The following is an 18,196-nucleotide window of genomic DNA, read 5'->3' on the forward strand; positions in this document are numbered from 1 at the left end:
AGGAGAGAAGTTACTTAACATGTCTTTGATGTCACCTTAAGTTATGTAAAAGCCCTCTACAATTCCAATGGATAATAAAAGCCATCTTGAAATTAAAAGGTCAGAAATGGCACTACGGAAAAAGTAAGAGGCGGGATGTTAGGTGACATGGATTTAAAAAAGGTAATACAAATCAGCGATAACCTTTAGCTTATCACTTTCTTATTTTGAGTGGTTAGTGGGATTTTGTCCCTCTTACTGCGCTTGAGAGAGCGCTTGTCCTTCGTTGTCAATGACTGCTACTAAAATTGTAGCATATAGTGCAGGTCCCCCCACTTCATGCATGCTCTTTGCACATTAAGGCACAAGCATAGATAACATTCCTTGGTAGCTAGAAGAAAACAAAAAGGCACCACATACAGTTTCCCATTTGGTCTGGCTGGTGACGTGATCAGTAGATAATGGCACAGCAAGAATAATGAAAATATCATAAACTTAATCTACGCCACCATGCAATATGACAGCCAGCAGTTTTGATAAAGATGTGATTTCCCAACAAAACAAATTGCGATTTGAGCCTCCATTCTGTGTACCATGTGATTGTGCATCACCATTTCCCACTGCCCTCCCTCTGTCTACACAAACCAATTCGTGGACATCTGAAGACAAGGACAAGACAAGACAAGGAGATTTGAAGACAAGACCTGGGATCTGTAGCAAAATAAATGAAAAACAAAAACCTGGTAACGAAGCAGCTTAGTCCAGCAATAAAACCTTTTTACTTCCAAGGCACACTTGTCACAGTGGCTATGATGTTCTGCTATTGAGCACAAGGTTGTGGTTTCGATTCTTGGTGGCTGTGGCCGTATTTCAATGGGGTAAAATGCAAGAATGCACATGTTGCATGCTTTGGGTGCACATTAAAGAACCCCAGATGGTCAAAACTAATCCGAAGCCGCCCACTGCGCTGTCCCTCATAGCCCCGCTGCGCAGCTTCTGGATTTTAAACCCCAGAACTAAATTTATTTCTAATGCAAGCCACAATTGAAGACAGGTAAGAAATGCACAATGAATAATAAAAATTAGTACATGAATACAGCAGTGAGTAGCCCTGCATTAAATGCCCTGCACCATCATGCAGGGCTTAATTATTACACCTATGCTTACATGTGCTTGGTTTGTCAATCATCAGGTCCTGAGTGAATCCAGCTTAATCCCTAAAGTGTTTTATTTATTTCGAGCAAAAGTTAGCTTATTTAGCTTTTGTTTTATTATTTTATGGCTTATTTTCGAACTTGATTCCATTGAAAACCCTTCTCAAGCTTTTTCAACCAACTTGCTTCATGTTTTAAGCGTGAGACCCTCATTCGACCTCTTCACTATGCAATATATGCAATTGTCGTTGCCACAAACACTGTAGTTATAAACGAGAAAAAAGGTGCAGTAAGCATGTGATTCCAAAAAACACAGTGTTTGAGCGCTGAAGAAGTGCTGCCATCTATGAAGTAGAAAGCCAAAGCACAATAGATGCACCTCTCCAGCGCTGACACAATGACTGCCATCCATGTTGTAGAACACATAGACTGAATAAACGTGGCTGAAAAAGTTTGGCATCTATGTAGTAAAGCACAAAAAAGCCAATTCACTGCAGATTTCAAACGCTGGCATTGCAGCCGTCGATGCAGTAGAAGAAATAAGCAGACGTGCTGAGTTCGTCCAAATCGACAAGCGGAGCTCATGCAAAACAAATAAGGTGTTAAAAGCCATCTATGAAATTTCGGACCATGTAAGAAGCGGAGCTAGAGACAGTGTATATGTAGAGCAGCTTATGTGTAAAATTTTACATTTAAAATGCAAGTGGATGCATCATGAAGAGCTAGCAAAAAACTTGGAGGATGCTTAAGCTTCGTCTTTATGAGTGGAACGAGATAGCATTCAAGGATCCCCAACTGCTCCTCACGCTTTCCGGCAACTGCAGCTTATGTAGTCATAATGTTTACCGGCAAATGCTGGCCACGAACGAACGTTATGCATGAAGGCGAGCTTTATGGTGGCAGAAATGTGGGCTCTTGCGTGGGCTGATTCCGGAGGTAGTACACAGCCGCGCCAAAAAAATTTCAGGTTTCAATTACTGTTCCGCACTTTTCATATTTAGGTCTCAGAAGATTTAACACAAAATGCATGCACTGTCGGTGTTTTGTTTCATAATATTTGTTTGTGGGCTGTCATTCTCAAAATTTTGAGGAATAAATTTGTCAAGAATGTAAGGCGTATGAGCAGCTTTAGTGATAGAATGGTGTTCCATCTTTATTTCAGCACAGGGCTTGAAAAAATATAATTAAAAAGAAATAAACTGAGTATGTTAATACAAAGTACCACACACACAAAAAAAAAAAATCACTGCAGGGCTTCAACAATCTGAGGTACATTCTTTGCACTGAAGTAGAGTGGTACTATCACTTTGATAGAACGCCTGCATAACTTCTGAACAGCGAAACCGAACTTGTGTTTGCAGGATTTTGTACGGATAGGATGATAGAATAACCCGCATATACAGTATGTCATATAGCAAGGCATGGCATATACACATACCTAAATACATAGAATTTTCACTCATGGACAACTCTGCCGACGCCAACACCGGATTTTCTGTGATATGGGGCCCTTAACACTATCGCAATAATATGGTTGTCTTTGATAGTGAAATTCAAGAAAGCTCTGCCATTACAGCTCGCCAGAAATTGCAGAAAACCCAGAACACCGAGAACAAGCGTGGTAACTGAAGATGGCTTCCAAAATAGGGCAGGGTGCACAGCACATTGAAAATCTTAGAGGTGATGTTCCAGAATCTGTGTCATACCAGATAACCATTAGATGCCTGCGTTGTCTACTTAGGTGTCATTTAAAAACTGTTCAATGTAAAAAATTGACAATGACCAGCCTTGCAGCTTTGCCCAGACTGCTTCAATAGTACATGTACTTGTGGAGGCCACTGAATGTCTGTGTTTGTATTCTTAGGCTATGTACACTTTCACTCTCTTTTTTTCCCCCTTAACTCTTAGAGATAATGTATAAATTGAGCTCCGGGTGCTTGCAATAACACTCTTGATGAAGGCTGAACATCAGCCAAAATGTTGAAATTAAACATTTGTTTTTGCATTTTTATGTGCACCTGCACTTCAATTGACTATATATATGTAACCAATTAAGCCAAAGTGTCATTTCAGTTGGCCTTTAATGGACATATGCCAGATCAATGCTTGACAAAGGTCTTGAGCAAGACATCTACAAATATAGGCTAGATTCATTATCCTGGGCCACTGCTTGAGGATACAGTGAGTAAATTGTGTGAAACCATTAAGAACATTTCTAGACACATTGGACCTGCAAATTTGCAACATACAAAACTCCAGAATTTACAGGAAACAAAATATTAAGCACTGAGAGCTGGTGACATGCTCATAATGCAAGCAGCAGTGTCTTTTGAAAATATAATGTGGCAGATACAATGAAACACTCAAACAAAGCATAGGAATTCTTTATCTACAAAATTTATTGGTTTACCTACAATATTTCACTGAGAATAAAGGCCTAGCGTCATCAGTACCTCATTTATCCGATATTTCTTTCACTTTGGGTGCAGCAAGGAAAGCCTTGTACGGTGGACTCAATCCGAAGACATCACTTTCCTTGTCAACATCTTTCACAAAATCTGTAAAAATGCATTTCTGGCCTGTTATAGGATCAATAATGTTGCCATTCTTGTAGACAATTTTTTCCACTTTGTGGGCAATCCTCAGGCTGAGACGTTCTGGTAGTTCCTGTACACAAGCAATAAAAAGAGAAATGCACACATATAAGAAAAATACATGGCACAGATTTATGCCACAGTTTTTTAACCCCCACTCTAAAAATGACCCTAATATACTGATTGTTTTTATTGGTTCAAACAAGCATGTATGCAAAGAGCCAGAAAATACTATTGAATATCTTTATTTCAGCACAGGGCTTGAAGAAATATGATTAAAAAGAAATAAACTGAGTTTGTTAATCCAGAGCACCACAAAAAAGAAAAAAAAAATCACTGCAAAGCTTCAAAAGTTTGAGGGTAGCTGAGAAGGTATATTCTTTGCACTGAAGTACAGCGGTACTACCACTTTGATAGAACACCTGCATAACTTATGAACAGCGAAGCCGCACTTGTGTTTACAGGATTTTGTACGGATGAGCCTAGGTTGTCCTCGGTAGAAGCAGTATACCTAGGAAAAGAGTTAAATTAAATTCTGGGGTCTTGCGTGCCAATCCACAATGTGATTATGAGGCACGCTGTAGTGGGGGACTCTGAATTAATTTTGACAACCTATAGTTCTTTAGTGTGCAGCCACTGCAAGGTACAGATGCGATTTTGCATTTCGCCCCCATCGAAATGTGGCCACCACAGCCGGAATTTGATCCCACACCCTCGGGCTTAGCAAGGCAACGCCAAATCCAGAACGCCACCACCGCAAGAAGGGAAAAGGTTGAAACATGGAAATGCTGGCATGTGCCAAATTAAACCTGACAGCAATGATTTAGACAGGCATGTAGAAAAAAAGTAAATAGTTTTGTTAGTGCAGACGTATCAGGATTTTTTTTTTTTTTAAGAAAGAAACACTTTATTCCAGCACAGAGTTATATAATATATATGGTCGACAATGGTTGACAGTATCATCTGGGTCCTTAGCCTATGTGGCTAGTTTTGGATCCATAATATAAAATCAGCATGAATTGCAATCCAAAGTAAAGATAGGTACTCTTATATGTGTCAAGTGATGTTTTAATGATGGTACCATATTTGGACGTTTTTGTGATGAAGCTGGGTATTTTATTCCAGGTTTTTGCACCGATATATGATAGGGAATGTTGACCGTATAGATTACGAGCTTACGGCAAGTTAAATTAATATATTATGTTTAGCATGTCTAGTATCCCTTGTCTGGTGTGAGAAATATTGATGAATTTGGATAAGTGGCATAACATTAAACTGTGCATAAAGGTGTGCAACAAGGCACGTCCTTAGTGACTGATGCAGTTATTCTCACCACACATTTAAGTGCGAAGGAATCAAGGTACGATGTGTAGGTGAAACCCCATGATTCTGTACAATATGAATGGGAATGTCTGCGTGCCTTTAGTAGGTATAAAACGAAAAACCAAAACTTTTTAATTACTTGTTCAACATGTGGTGCCCAGTGTAATGACAAGCCTAGAGTCATTCCTAGATTTGCAGTTTCTTTCACGTAATAGCAATTATTTACAAATCAACAGCAAAAAACAGTGCTTCTTGCTAACTTTGTAATTAACGTAAGAAATTGCTTTGTTAAAGGAGTACTGACATGACATATTTAACTAGTCTTTTTGCATTAAATAAAAGTTCAAGCGAATGCCCGCCATCAACTTTGGGCATGCCCTAGGATAAACACACTTTGCGAAAGTGTACTCAGGAGCACGAAGTTGGGAAGTGACCAACCTGAAGACTATGAATGATGGATGGCTCACAGACAATAGATTTTAGAAGTCACTCTTGCAGTATCCGCGCGAGATGGACCTCCATGCTTATATTTAATTTCATTCCAACATTATGTCGTGTGGCAACGCAGGTGAATATGAAGATGTCTTTTGTGCTGAGGCAATGCACACGAATGCAGCATTCATTGCTGCGTGCCCTGTCCTGCTGCTTCACGGGCACACTCCAGTAAGTGTGAAGCTGAAGGCAATGTTTCAAGATGTTGAACATTGCATAAAGCCTCTTTTGGAACTCGATAAGATGATGCACTACTCACACCTTTGTGTTAAACTAATAAGTCAATGCTGTGCAGCCATTCACCAGGGTGAAAAATACCATATGGGAGGAGGGAACAAGAACACCCAATTAAATGAGTGCCTAATAGTGAATATTCTGACAAACATTGTCAATTAATACTGGGCACTATGATTGGGTTTTCTTGGTAGCTTCACCTTACCGTGGATGGCAACTTTCTTTCAGAATGTGCCAACTGTTGCCACATTTTTTTCACAAATGACTGATACACAGCTGAGCTTGCAATGGCCCAATTTAAAGCAAATTCTTGCTTGGTACAAACAGCCCTTCTCAGTTTCTCATCATTCCATAGATCTTCCAAGAAGTTCGAGTGCCTTCCACTTATAGCAGCCTGTTATAAAAAATTGAAACTGTAGTCCAGTAGCTTTGCTCTCAGCCGATGTATAAATGGAGATATGTATCTTGCAATCATATTTGCATAAAAGTTGGTGAAAGAGACTGTTCTATGCACATGTGCTACCTGTGATCGCCAGGATTTCTCACAAATTTCAAAACGACCTTCACTGGGTGGTGAATAATTCAAGGCTGACTGTCTCCATAGGGACAGTGCAGCCCTTATCTGCACACAGTTCACTTTGTCTTATTTCTTGCCAACTCATGAGCAAGTGTCCTGTTTTCGTTTTCTTTTTGTCTGTTTTTAAACAAGTGTAGGTTTATTGTGAATACTGACAGTGGTTGCCCCTACTTTTTATTATTCACACTAAATTTACAATGTCAGACGCAGCTTCTCTTTAAAAAGAAATTCAAAAATAAAAGTTATTAAGGAGCAAGGGTACGTGTTGCTGCTTCCTCAGAAGGTAAGCTCCGCAACTGAAAAATTCATCCTGTTCTGGCGATCGAAACCGGCACCACCACCTTTCTATTGCAGTCGCTTCACTAAGAAAGCTAACAAAAAAGAAGAAAAAGCTTTCTGGAATATGCGAACAAATATGCCAACAACTAACAATGTAGGTTAAAAACCTGACCGAAGCACCGATACCATCGGTCAAAAGAGCGCGCATCGTAAAAGTTATCGCACACACTGTAGAAATGATGATAGGTCGAAATTGCGCACATATGTACGAACTTGCACATGGTATCCCGTCCTATGTTGCTAAAGACGCTAAAGACAGCCAAACCCGAAAGGCCTCAGCAACATGTATGGAAATCTAAGAGCATCAGGTTTCTCACTTTGACGAGGACCCAGTCACCAGGTTCACACTCCTCATTGGCATCCAGCGCCTCGTATTCTGTCCTCTTTTTATAATGCTGAAATATGTAAATAATACAGGCATTAGTGTCAGACAAAATGCAAAAATGGCATTTGAAGGACGCGTGCTTACCGCCATCAGAAAATTGTCTAGCTCGAACCGCGTAACAACAACTCGAACAGTCTTCTTCACTGCCGATGAAACACACTTTCCAAGAAAGAGCGCAGGCGATGCAGCTGCTGCCATAATTCCAACCAACTAACCGTTTACATAAAAACAGCACACACAGATTACAGATACCCACGGCCTCAACTACGATAACCTAGGCTACGCACACTTGCGTACACACGTCCGGCATGCTCGCATGGAAGACGCCATTTTGATATCGACGTTGATAGGGCTGTCAGGGCTGTCGTCATTGGAACGGGTCGCCGCAGTGTTAATATACCGTAGCGGCGTAGCCGAAAAAAAAAATAATATAATAAAAAATAAAAACACAAAAGGTAATCACTCTCGTCTCGTACACGCAGGCCTTGGACGTGATGGCCTGTCCCACGGCGGTGGTCAGCCGATCCCTTGCACCGAGACACCTTCAAAATCACTCCCTACGTAGGGCAATTATTTTTTTTACCTAGAGTTCATGCAGGCTCATATAGACGATTGTATTGCCAGGCAGAGGCTATATAGGGTACGTTCGACCAATCAGAGCAGATAGTGCGTCATCTTCTGCATCAGCAGACGAAAAGCGCCTGACTCCGCACTTCGTCTGACTTCGCACTCACTGGCTGTGTATATGCCATTGTCTGAAACTGAACGCCAGTGTACGAGTTTCCTTTCATCAACAAATCTAGACAAACTGCAGCGAAATACATCGCGAATGCGTAGTCCACGAAGACAACTTCTCAATGCGTATACGCATAATACAGTGCGGAGTCTGAAGCAGCTTGCACTATCTGTGAGTAAGATAATTTTATCTTCTTGGAAGACCAGCTCACCTTCCTCTGTGACACAGGGGCACTCCAGCACTTCGCTACCGTCCTTCCAGCGATTGTTCACTATCGTCGCTATTGGCGGCGAGGAGTTACGGAGTCGCCATCTATCGGAAGCGCCTCGCTGGCGTAGTATGAGGGATCACGTGGCGCGCTCCTCATAGGTTTTGCTGTCAGCGCTCACTCAAAACACCACGCGCGAGCTCTCCCGGACATTTCTGTAAGTACTTTCGAAACGAGAGAAGTTTTTTACTGTCCAAATAATAATCTTGGGCAAACTGAAAGCACAGAATCGTTTACAGACGCTATCTCTTTACCGAATACGTACAGCGAACGCCATTGCGCGCGGTCGCCGCGATGGAGTCTCCCGAACCGGCTTTTTGCGTGAAAGGTAGGTAAACGCTGAGAGCAAACTATGTGAAATATGTTCTTATAGTGTTTGTATAACTAAATGGAGCGTAATAGAATGAAGCCTCAATGCAGCGATCGCACAGATTCGCAGCGACCGACTGCGCGTCTGCATGTTTGTCCGCGCACTGTTTCGCTTTCGCCGCGTGCGCGTTTTCGCACCGTGCCATGTGCTTTAGGCCGCAGAACATGAGCATTTGACAGTATACAAGCAACCATTGTTGCGTGGGCACTATCAGAACTGTTCAAAAATAATTTCATTGTAGAGACTTCGACGCCTGTTATGTGCCGTCGCGACGATTCAATCTTTTTTTTTCTTCTAAATTCTTGGACGTTTCTATATTATTTCTGGAGTTGCGTCGCACTGTATGTTTCTCGGTGTTCTCAGCGTGCGATTTCCTGCTGCTTCTTTTTTGTAATCCAGTGCATTAATGCATAACACAAACATGACCATATGCCATGCTTTTTTTAATGTGCTTCTTACCGCTCCCTTCCCACTCCAGTGAAATTGCCAGTATCTATAGCACCGACAAGTTCATAGACCAAACCTTCATGACATAAGTCGGGCAGCGGACCCGGGCGAGCGTCTCAGTGCGCGTTTTCCGAACATCGCAGACCCGGCGCCGTAGCAGGAACCTTCCTCACGTTTGTACTTGCTGCATACCCGAGTTGTAGCCGATGACTGTTTGCCGATTTTATGTTTCGCGAGTCAAGCTTCACGCAGCTTCTTGTCCTGCGGCTACGTTGACACCAGGCTCCGTTGCGTACGTCCGGCACTGCGGCACCGAGCAGTAGCCTACCATGTTGCGCGCCTTCAAAGGCAGCCACTACCTATTGTAGTGCTTTCAAGCGTGGTAAAGGAGACACTCGAAGCGGGAAAATCTCGCCACTAAATGAGGGAATTTAAACTCTCGTTTTCAGCTCGCTTCGGCGCTCCCGAAGCAGCTGACGCGGCCGCTATGTCCACGTGATCCCTAATAGTACGTCACGCCGACGGTGGCGCCAGCTTTTCCAGTGGTGGAGCTCGAGGCCAATATCAGCACTGACAGTCTCAGACAAAATGGCGCCACGCGTTTGCAACGCCAGCCTGCTTGTTTGTCGTCTGCTGCCTACACTCATCTAACAGTGCATAAAGTGTAGTTTTCAAGCTACACTACAGCTACAAAAATTACTTCGTATAGGTGGGCGGAGCTACACGTTTCTACACCAAGTAAAAAGAAATGTTGACTTCCTACACTAGCTACACTCGCGTAGCCAGTGTAGGTAAAAAAAAAAGTCGGCAGATCCCACGCCCTGAGGGAATCGATGTTATGCGAAGCAGTGTGCGGGGAGGCTATCAATTAACAAAACGACCATGAGAGCACCAAGACGTAGGCGGCTCTTTAATTACCTACATGACGAGCATGTCATGACATACATGTCATGACCTATCATTTATGTTCGTCATACACTCTTGTCATACTATGCCAATATTGGTACACACCAATTAACAAAACGACCATGAGAGCACCAAGACGTAGGCGGCTGTTTCATGACCTACGTGACACACATATCACGATATTCATCTCATAACCGATCATTTATGTTCGTCATACACACTTCATACTATGCCAATTTCGATACATACCAAGTTAACAAAACGACCATGAGAGCGCCAAGTTTAGTTAACGTCCTCCCGGATCATCGTACGGCCTGTTTGTTCAGCTGTCTGCTATTGGATCTTGCCGTTGAGTGCGGGAGTTGGCCGACGTTGAGGAGGATATTGAGATGAAAGTGAAGGTTTATTTACATTATTTACAGTAATAACACAAAGTAGTGAACAGTCATAAAGTCATCGACGGCCGGCAGCAAATCGGACGCTGCGGCCCGTGGCAAGAAGAACGAAAAAAAATGAATGAATGAAAGAATTAATGTCTCTTCTCCCTGTCTCTCGCTTTTAACCCGTTTGGTCTCTCGGGGTCACGTATTTTTCGGCCAATCGTCGAGCCCGCTCAGGTGTCGTCATTTTCCTCCAATGGTAGGCGCCCGTGCAAGTGTCGTCACATTCGGCCCATGGGGTCGCTCCCAGGGGCTCCACTACAGTGAACTAGAAGTAATATTCTAGTACACTGTAGCTCCACTGTCCGAGGGGTGACTTGCCACCAGCGTTGCCTTCTGGCCTGCAAGCTCCGTCACATTCGGCTCATGGGGTCGCTCCAAGGGCTCCACTGTCCGAGGGGTGACTTGCCACCGGCGTTGCCTCCTGTCCTGCAAGCGCTCAGCTGGAGGAGACGGGTTGTTCTCGAACGACTTTTCAGAGCTGCAAAACAGCTTTTCTCGGGACCAAGATAATCTACCTGGAACCGTGCCAGGCTCCCGTAGCACTTTCGGGAAGAGTCAAGCAGGGGTGGAGACAATAGTTCGACGTGCGGCGCGTGAGGTGAGGGTCGCCAACTTGTCTGACAGATCCGGGAACTTGGTAGACGCGCGCCTGCGAACCATAATTGGAATGCGACGGCGATTGGATGTGGTCGGGGAACTCGAGTGATGCCAGGAAAAGGGTCCGTATCCAACACTGCTTTCCTTGATACGATTGAAAACAATATTGTCACGTGGTAGTGACGGTAACGAAAGCAGCCAAACTGGGAAAGACGAAGCTAGCGTTTTATTGGGCGAACTTGTGCCCTCAAATACAGGCTACACTCAAAGAACACAGTCGGCGATCGTCGAAAATCTGATCAGCGGGTCAAGCGCGTCGGCTTTTATACATCAATCGTCGAATGTTCCAGACTAATCGCTGGGACCCGCGCGCCTTCCACAAAGTTCTACATTATTCGCATCGCGCACACATGTAATCAGATCACACAAGGTTCGGTCACAGACAGCGGATGGAACCATCGATAACATTCCAGAAACTTCTCACACATGCAAGCGCGTCCTGCGCTGCGTGATAACATTTGTTAGGCGGTGAAACGTGTCGCCCGATGAAGACAAGTACACGTGTCAATATCATAATACTAGGGGGAGATTTTAATCTTCCGCATATAGACTGGTCGTGTGATGACCCTGTAGCATCGGTCACTGGCCGTGTGTGTTCTGTATTATTGGATATTGTCTGGGATATTGTCTGTGACAGTACATTGGTGATGCATCATGGAGCGACGGCACAGGTCATGTACTTAATTTGCTCTTATGTAATGTTCCGAACTTTATAACGAATGTGAATGAGCCACCCGGTTTCAGTGACCATCGTGCTTTTACTACGGATATAAACGTTCAGCATGTTTCCGTGCCTAAAAAGGAATCCAGACAGATTTACGTGTATAAGAGGGCTGATGTTGGTGCCATAATTTCGGCGTTCGAGTCATATTTTCCTACTTTTTATGCATTATAGTTGATGAATTGAACATTGAACAGTTATGGAATCTGCTCAAAGACAAGCTTTTTGGATGGATGGAAGGATGGATGGATGGATGGATGGATGGATGGATGGATGGATGGATGGATGGATGGATGGATGGATGGATGGATGCAAAACGTTAATGAAGGTCCTGAGGTACGCGACTCAGCGCGCTGCGGGCCGCTCCCACGTTGGGACAGTCAAGCCATGCCCGACCGCCGCATTTTGAATGGCTTTTTGAATTGCGCGATACTTTTGTTTCTACTGATGTTATCTCAGCTAAACGGTCAAAGGGTAAGCCTTGGTTTAATTATCAGCCGCGCACACTAATACGAAAAATCAAGAGAGTTTATCTCAAGTTTAGGAGAGCGAAGTCCCAGGATACTTTGTTAGAGCTGAAATGTCTGAAAAAAAGCTTTCAGGGTCTTTCGGAGAAGGCCAAGCATACTTATTTTGAAAACCTTGGTGTAAAGTTGCTCAATGATTCCAAAGAGTTCTGGAGATTTGTTAGGTGTAACGGTAAAGAAAACAATTCTATCCCCCGCCCCCCTTTAAAGAGCTCTGAAGCCATAACTGATGATGAAGAAGACAAAGTGAAATTTTTTGCAATTTTTTTCTTGTCAATGTTTAGACCAAAGCGTTCTCGCATTGTTGATGTGATCTTCCAAATGGACATTAATCAAATGCCTGAGGTTATAGTTGGTGCAGAAGGTTTGCGTAAATTCCTGCAGGAGATGAAGCCGACAACCGCTAGTGGCTCTGATGATGTTCTGGCAGCGACTCTTAAAAACTGTTCTGGAATATTGTATTTTTACTTTTCTCGGTTATTTTCAAAGTGTTTATCTGATTCTTGTGATTACCCGCCGCGGTTGCTCAGTGGCTATAGTGTTGGGCTGCTGAGCACGAGGTCGCGGGATCGAATCCCGGCCACGGCGGCCGCATTTCGATGGGGGCGAAATGCGAAAACACCCGTGTACTTAGATTTAGGTGCACGTTAAAGAAACCCAGGTGGTCGAAATTTCCGGAGTCCTCCACTACGGCGTGCCTCATAAACAGAAAGTGGTTTTGGCACGTAAAACCCCATAATTAAATTTTTTTTTCTTGTGAGTGAGGAAACTTTATTGCAGGTCCGGCGAGGACGCGAACTCGTCGCGCACTCCGCTAATCCCACGTCGGGACCGGCAGGTCAAGCCCACTGGTCCGGTCGCGGGCACGCCATACAGCCAGGGTTTGCTTGTCTAGAGCGGGGCAACGAAGAAGCGAGTCCCACTCCTCCTTGATGAACTTGCGGTATGTCGAACCGCACTCCCAGAGCATGTGTGCTAGAGTAGAGGTCTGCCCGCAGGACGGGCAGGCGTCGTCGCGATATACGTCGGGATAAACCTCGTGTAGAACGGACAGACATGGATATGTGCTGGTCTGTAGAAGTCTAAGCGAAACGGCTTGCGCCCTATTCAATTTGGGGTGAGGGGGTGGAAAGACCCTTCTAGACATGTAGAAGAATTTCATAACCTCGTGAATAGCGAGAGCGTCCCTGTGGCTGTAGGGAGGAGGGGAGTCGGCGCTCCTTACAGAGGAAGCGCGGTCGGTGAGGTCGCGCGCAGCCTCGTGAGCAGACTCATTGAGGTTCGGGGGAGCACCCTCGACCGACCCTACGTGAGCGGGAAACCAGTGAATCCAATGATGCGTGAGAGAATATGGACTCTAGCCGCTAAGAGGGCGAGCAGCTTGCTTGGCGATGCAACCCTTCTGAAAAGCCCTAACTGCCGTTTTGGAATCGCTGTAGATCTCGGACCCACGACCGTCTAGCAGGGCGAGGGCGATAGCGGCTTGCTCGGCGACTCCGGGATCTGAAGTGTGAATCGAGGCGCTATTGGCAATCTTGCCGCTGGAGTCGACTACAACGACGACAAAGGTCTTCCCATCGCTGTACTCCGCGGCGTTGACGAAGCTTGCTCTACAAGACATTATAATGTCTTGTTGCCTGATCTGTTTGAGGATCGCTGCTGCTCTGGCCTTGCGTCTGCCCTCGTTGTGGACTGGTTGGACGTTTCTGGGTACGGGCCACTTCGAACTTGTCTTGAATGCACCTAGGAATCGGGGTACTGACCATCGGGAATCCCGCAGGCCGGTAACCCAGCTCTTCGAGGATGCGTTTACCTGCCCCTGTGGTGGTCAGGCGAGTGAGTTGCGCGCGTTCTCGGGCTTCGGCAATCTCCTCAGCGGTGTTATGTACCCCCAGCTTGAGGAGATCCTCGGTATGGGTCCTGATGGGTAGCCCGAGGGCCCTCTTGACTACTCTGCGGATGAGCGCGTTGAGCTTGTCTCGCTCCGCTCTGAGCCAGTTGTGCATAGAAATTCTGTACGTGAAGTGGCATAGTACGAAGGCATTGATCAGCCTGAGGAGATTGTTTTCCTTCATGCCTCGGCGCCGGTTTGCGATTCTGCGAACGAGGCGGAAAGCGTTGTCCGTCTTTGCGATGATCTTGCGGAGAGCCGTTCCGTACGTTCCCGCCGTTGAATACGACAAACAAGCCCAGGGCCCGATAACGTCGACCCTGGGTATCACCCTCCCCCGTCACAAGTGCGAAGGCTGATGCTGCTTTTGGAGACTGGCTTCCACTCTTTGGGTCTCCCTCCTTTCTCATTTCTGTAAAGCAGAAGCTCCGACTTGGCGGGGGAGCATCGAAGTCCGGTGGGGCGGAGATACTCCTTGATCACGTCGATCGCCTCCTGCACGGCTTCTTCGACTCTGCCCTAGCAGCCGCGGGAGCACCAGATGGTGATGTCGTCGGCGTAGATGGTGTGCTTGACGTCCTCGACGCGTGCCAACCTCTCGGAAAGACCAATCATACAGATGTTAAACAGTGTGGGGGAGACGATGGCGTCCTGAGGAGCGCCCCGCTTTCCGAGGGGCACATCTTCGGAGCGGAAGTCTCCAATGCGAAGCTTGGCCTTCCTGTCCGTTAGGAAAGAACTGACGTAGCTGTGGAAGCTGGAATCGAGACCCAGATCCGAAATCGTCTTGACAATGAAGGTGCGGAGCACGTTGTCAAAAGCCTTCTCGAGGTCCAGACCGAGCAGAGCCTTGACGTCTCTGGAACGGCCATCCACAATCTGATGCTTGATTAGTTTCATGGCATCCTGCGTCGAGAGTCCGGCACGGAAGCCGATCATGTTGTACATGTAAACCTCGTTGTCTTCGATGTACCCGTTGAGCCTGTTGAGGACGTCGCGCTCCATGAGCTTAGGAGGTTAGAGAAATCGGCCTGAGGTTCTCGATGTTCGGGGTCTTGCCGGGCTTGGGAACGAGCACCGTGCAGGCCGTCTTCCATTCTGCAGAGACAACGCCGCTCTTCCAGGACTCGTTGATCTTGTGGGTCAGAAAGACGATCCACATGTCGTCGAGATTTCTCGACATTCTGTTGGTGACTCCGTCCGGGCCCGGCGCAGACTTGCGGTTGAGAGAGAAGATGGCCTGTCTTCGTCCAGCTCCAGGCGAGGAGGGCCTCGGCAGACCGGGAGTTGGGTCGCCGGATCCCCGTCGCGACGGACGGGAGGTACTTCTGTATGAGTTCATCGACCATGTGAGACCTGGTGGCTTCGTGAAGGGCCCGGGCCAACGTATGCCTCTGATTTGACTTGGAGCCACTTTCGTCGAGAAGGTGCTTCAGCATACCCCAGGATTTGCCGTTGCGCATCTGTCCGTCGATGAGTTCGCAGAGCTCGTCCCACTGTTGCTGGCATAGCACCTTGCAGTGGTCATCGATGACCTCATTGAGCTTCGAGATCTTCTTTCGGAGTCTGCGATTGAGCCTTTGACCCTTCCATCGGCGGAGCAGGGCGTTTTTGGCCTCGATCAGGTGGGCGAGTCTGCTGTACATCCGCTCGACGTCGAGATCGGTTTCCACTTTCTTGGTGGCCGCAGAAGCGTCGTTCCGGGTGCCTTCGCACCATTCTTTGTTTACCACGTGCTTGGAAGCTGGCACGGGTTTTAGCCATTCAGAAAGGCGGACCGAGGAGTGCCGTTGAGAACTACAGACCGGTGTCTTTAACAAGTATCACATGTAAGGTAATCGAACACGTAATTTATACTTCAATCATGTCACATTTAGTTAAACACAATATTCTAAGCTCTAGATAATATGGTTTTCGACAATGTTTTTCATGTTCTACACAGTTAGTAGAATACTTTCATGACCTGGCTTCGGCAATAGACAAAACCAAAATAATAGACAGCATATTTCTAGATTTCAAAAAGAAAAAAGCCTTCGATGTGGTTGCACATGATCTTCTAATCTCAAAACTTAGGGCCTAGAAATTGGACAAGTGTCATCATAGCTTGGATCACCGAATATCTTCGCGCAAGACAGCAGTCTGTGGTGCTCAGTGGTTTTTCTTCTGTATATGTTCCAGTAACCTCAGGTGTTCCTCAGGGATCAGTTTTGGGTACCCTTTTATTTTTACTCTTTATTAATGATATTGAAATTGATCTTACGTCTTCATTTAGAATGTGTGCGGTTGACTGTGTCATTTATAGAGTTAGAGATAACGCAAGTGGCATTTCATCATTACATACTGATTTAGACATTATAGGAACGTGGTGCAATACGTGGGAAATGTCACTAAATGTTCAAAAATGTGTTCACGTCACCTTTTCAAGGAAGCGCGCATTTCAGTAATGCACTTATACCTTTGGTTATATGGCATTAAAAATGGTTGACGAACACAAATATGTAGAAATTTTAATGACGTCTGATTTAATATGGAACAGGCACACTATGCATATTAAGAATAAGGCAATATGTTTATTGGGTTTCCTGCACCGTAATTTCAGTCAGTTACCGGATAAATTAAAGGAGCAATTGTATTTCACTTATGTTCGTAGTTTACTTGATTACGATTGTATCTGTTGAGATCCCTACATGGCTGATCTCACGGAACAGCTTGAAAGAGTGCTGAATAGGGCAGCTATGTTTGTTCTTAATAATTATAGTAGAAAATTAAGTATGACAGAAAGTAAAATTAAATTATCGTGGCAAGAATTAAAAGACCGACTAAAAGATCTTAGGTTGAAATTTTTTTCACGCTGATTATTATTCAAAAACAGTGATTGAGAGAGAAAAATATATTATGTCGCCTACTTATATGTCGATGAGACGCGACCATGCACTGAAAGTCCGCGAATTCCCTTTCAGGGGCGACGTCTTTAGGACTCTTTAGGTATAAGAGAATGGAATGCTCTTTCGCCTGACATTGTTAATATCGAAAACAGTGATGCGTTTTATCGCGCTTTACGTATATGATCACTTGTTTATTCCTGTACAATGTAACCCCCTACTGTACTGCCCGCATTGGCGATGCAGGTATGTAATAAATAAATAAATAAATAAATAAATAAATAAATAAATAAATAAATAAATAAATAAATGAATAAATAAATAAATACTTATGGATGGATGGATGGATGGATGGATGGATGGATGGATGGATGGATGGATGGATGGATGGATGGATGGATGGATGGATGGATGGATGGATGGACGGATGGACGGACGGACGGACGGACGGACGGACGGACGGACGGAAACAGCTTATAACCTACCTCTGATAGCGCCGACATCCACACCCTTAGATGATTTACCGGCTAAACCCCATTGCGAAGGACATGTTCACAGAAAAGAATCGAAAACAACACGAAGACGACAAATACGCTGCAAAAGGCCGGCGATTAAGACATTCTAAATCATACCTTGTGTCGAAAGAAACAAAGCAGCAATGGCGGGATGGGACTCAACGCTTGTGAAAAGTCAATTGAGTGTACAATCGCCCCAAGACATCGATAAAAAAACAAACATAAATGTGATGTTATAATCACTCGAACAGAGAGCCCCGGGCGCCTGCACGCAGGGAAAACAGGAAATTTTAGAAACAGTGTCCGCAAGCCACTTTGCGTACCCACAGCCCCAAGCCGCGCTTGCATTCTTTTGTACTCCTTTTGTGTTCTTCTGCACACTATTTGCGTTCTACGCCAGGCTGATGGCGTCTCCTGACTTTGGATCCCTTATTTCGAAAATTCGATCCCTATTCAAAATAACGACGTTATGCAGTGGTGCAGCTCACACTTAACTGAGGAAGTGGGGTGGGGCAGGCGGGTATTGTCGCACGTCGCTTTATGCCAGGTATTCCTGGCACACAGAAATTTCATGCGGGGGCTATTTGCCCGGTGTGCCCTCCAGCTGGCTAACCCCTTGGCTACATGAATGTACACCCACTTCTAATCTAAGCGTGCACGTATCCAGCAGTTTCCAGGTCATCAATGATTCCGAAACAGTGCGAGCTTTCCAGCCCTCTCGCGGAGCAAGTCTGGGGCCTCTTATTCGTTGACTTG

General features: G+C 45.2%; 1 protein-coding gene across 1 annotated transcript; it reads right to left on the bottom strand.

Moving 5' to 3' along the window:
* Positions 1-3,514: 3,514 nt before the first annotated feature.
* Positions 3,515-7,591, bottom strand: mRpS17 (mitochondrial ribosomal protein S17). The gene is made up of 3 exons (XM_050191357.3): positions 7,162-7,591; positions 7,010-7,087; positions 3,515-3,800 (listed from the first exon to the last, which is right to left on the bottom strand). Exons 1-3 carry the CDS (start codon positions 7,273-7,275, stop codon positions 3,588-3,590), a joined length of 405 nt encoding a protein of 134 aa, XP_050047314.1. The 5' UTR covers positions 7,276-7,591; the 3' UTR covers positions 3,515-3,587.
* Between the last annotated feature and the right edge of the window lie 10,605 nt (positions 7,592-18,196).

Source organism: Dermacentor andersoni, chromosome 1 (genome assembly GCF_023375885.2).
Source record: "Dermacentor andersoni chromosome 1, qqDerAnde1_hic_scaffold, whole genome shotgun sequence".
In the NCBI taxonomy this organism is placed as follows: domain Eukaryota; kingdom Metazoa; phylum Arthropoda; class Arachnida; order Ixodida; family Ixodidae; genus Dermacentor; species Dermacentor andersoni.

Coding starts and splice junctions, on each gene's coding strand:
- mRpS17 (XM_050191357.3), bottom strand. CDS start 7,275: ATGGCAGCAGCTGCATCGCCTGCGCTCTTTCTTGGAAAGTGTGTTTCA. Junction 7,088..7,161: donor TAGACAATTTTCTGATGGCG/GTAAGCACGCGT, acceptor TACATATTTCAG/CATTATAAAAAGAGGACAGA. Junction 3,801..7,009: donor GTGACTGGGTCCTCGTCAAA/GTGAGAAACCTG, acceptor GCTTGTGTACAG/GAACTACCAGAACGTCTCAG.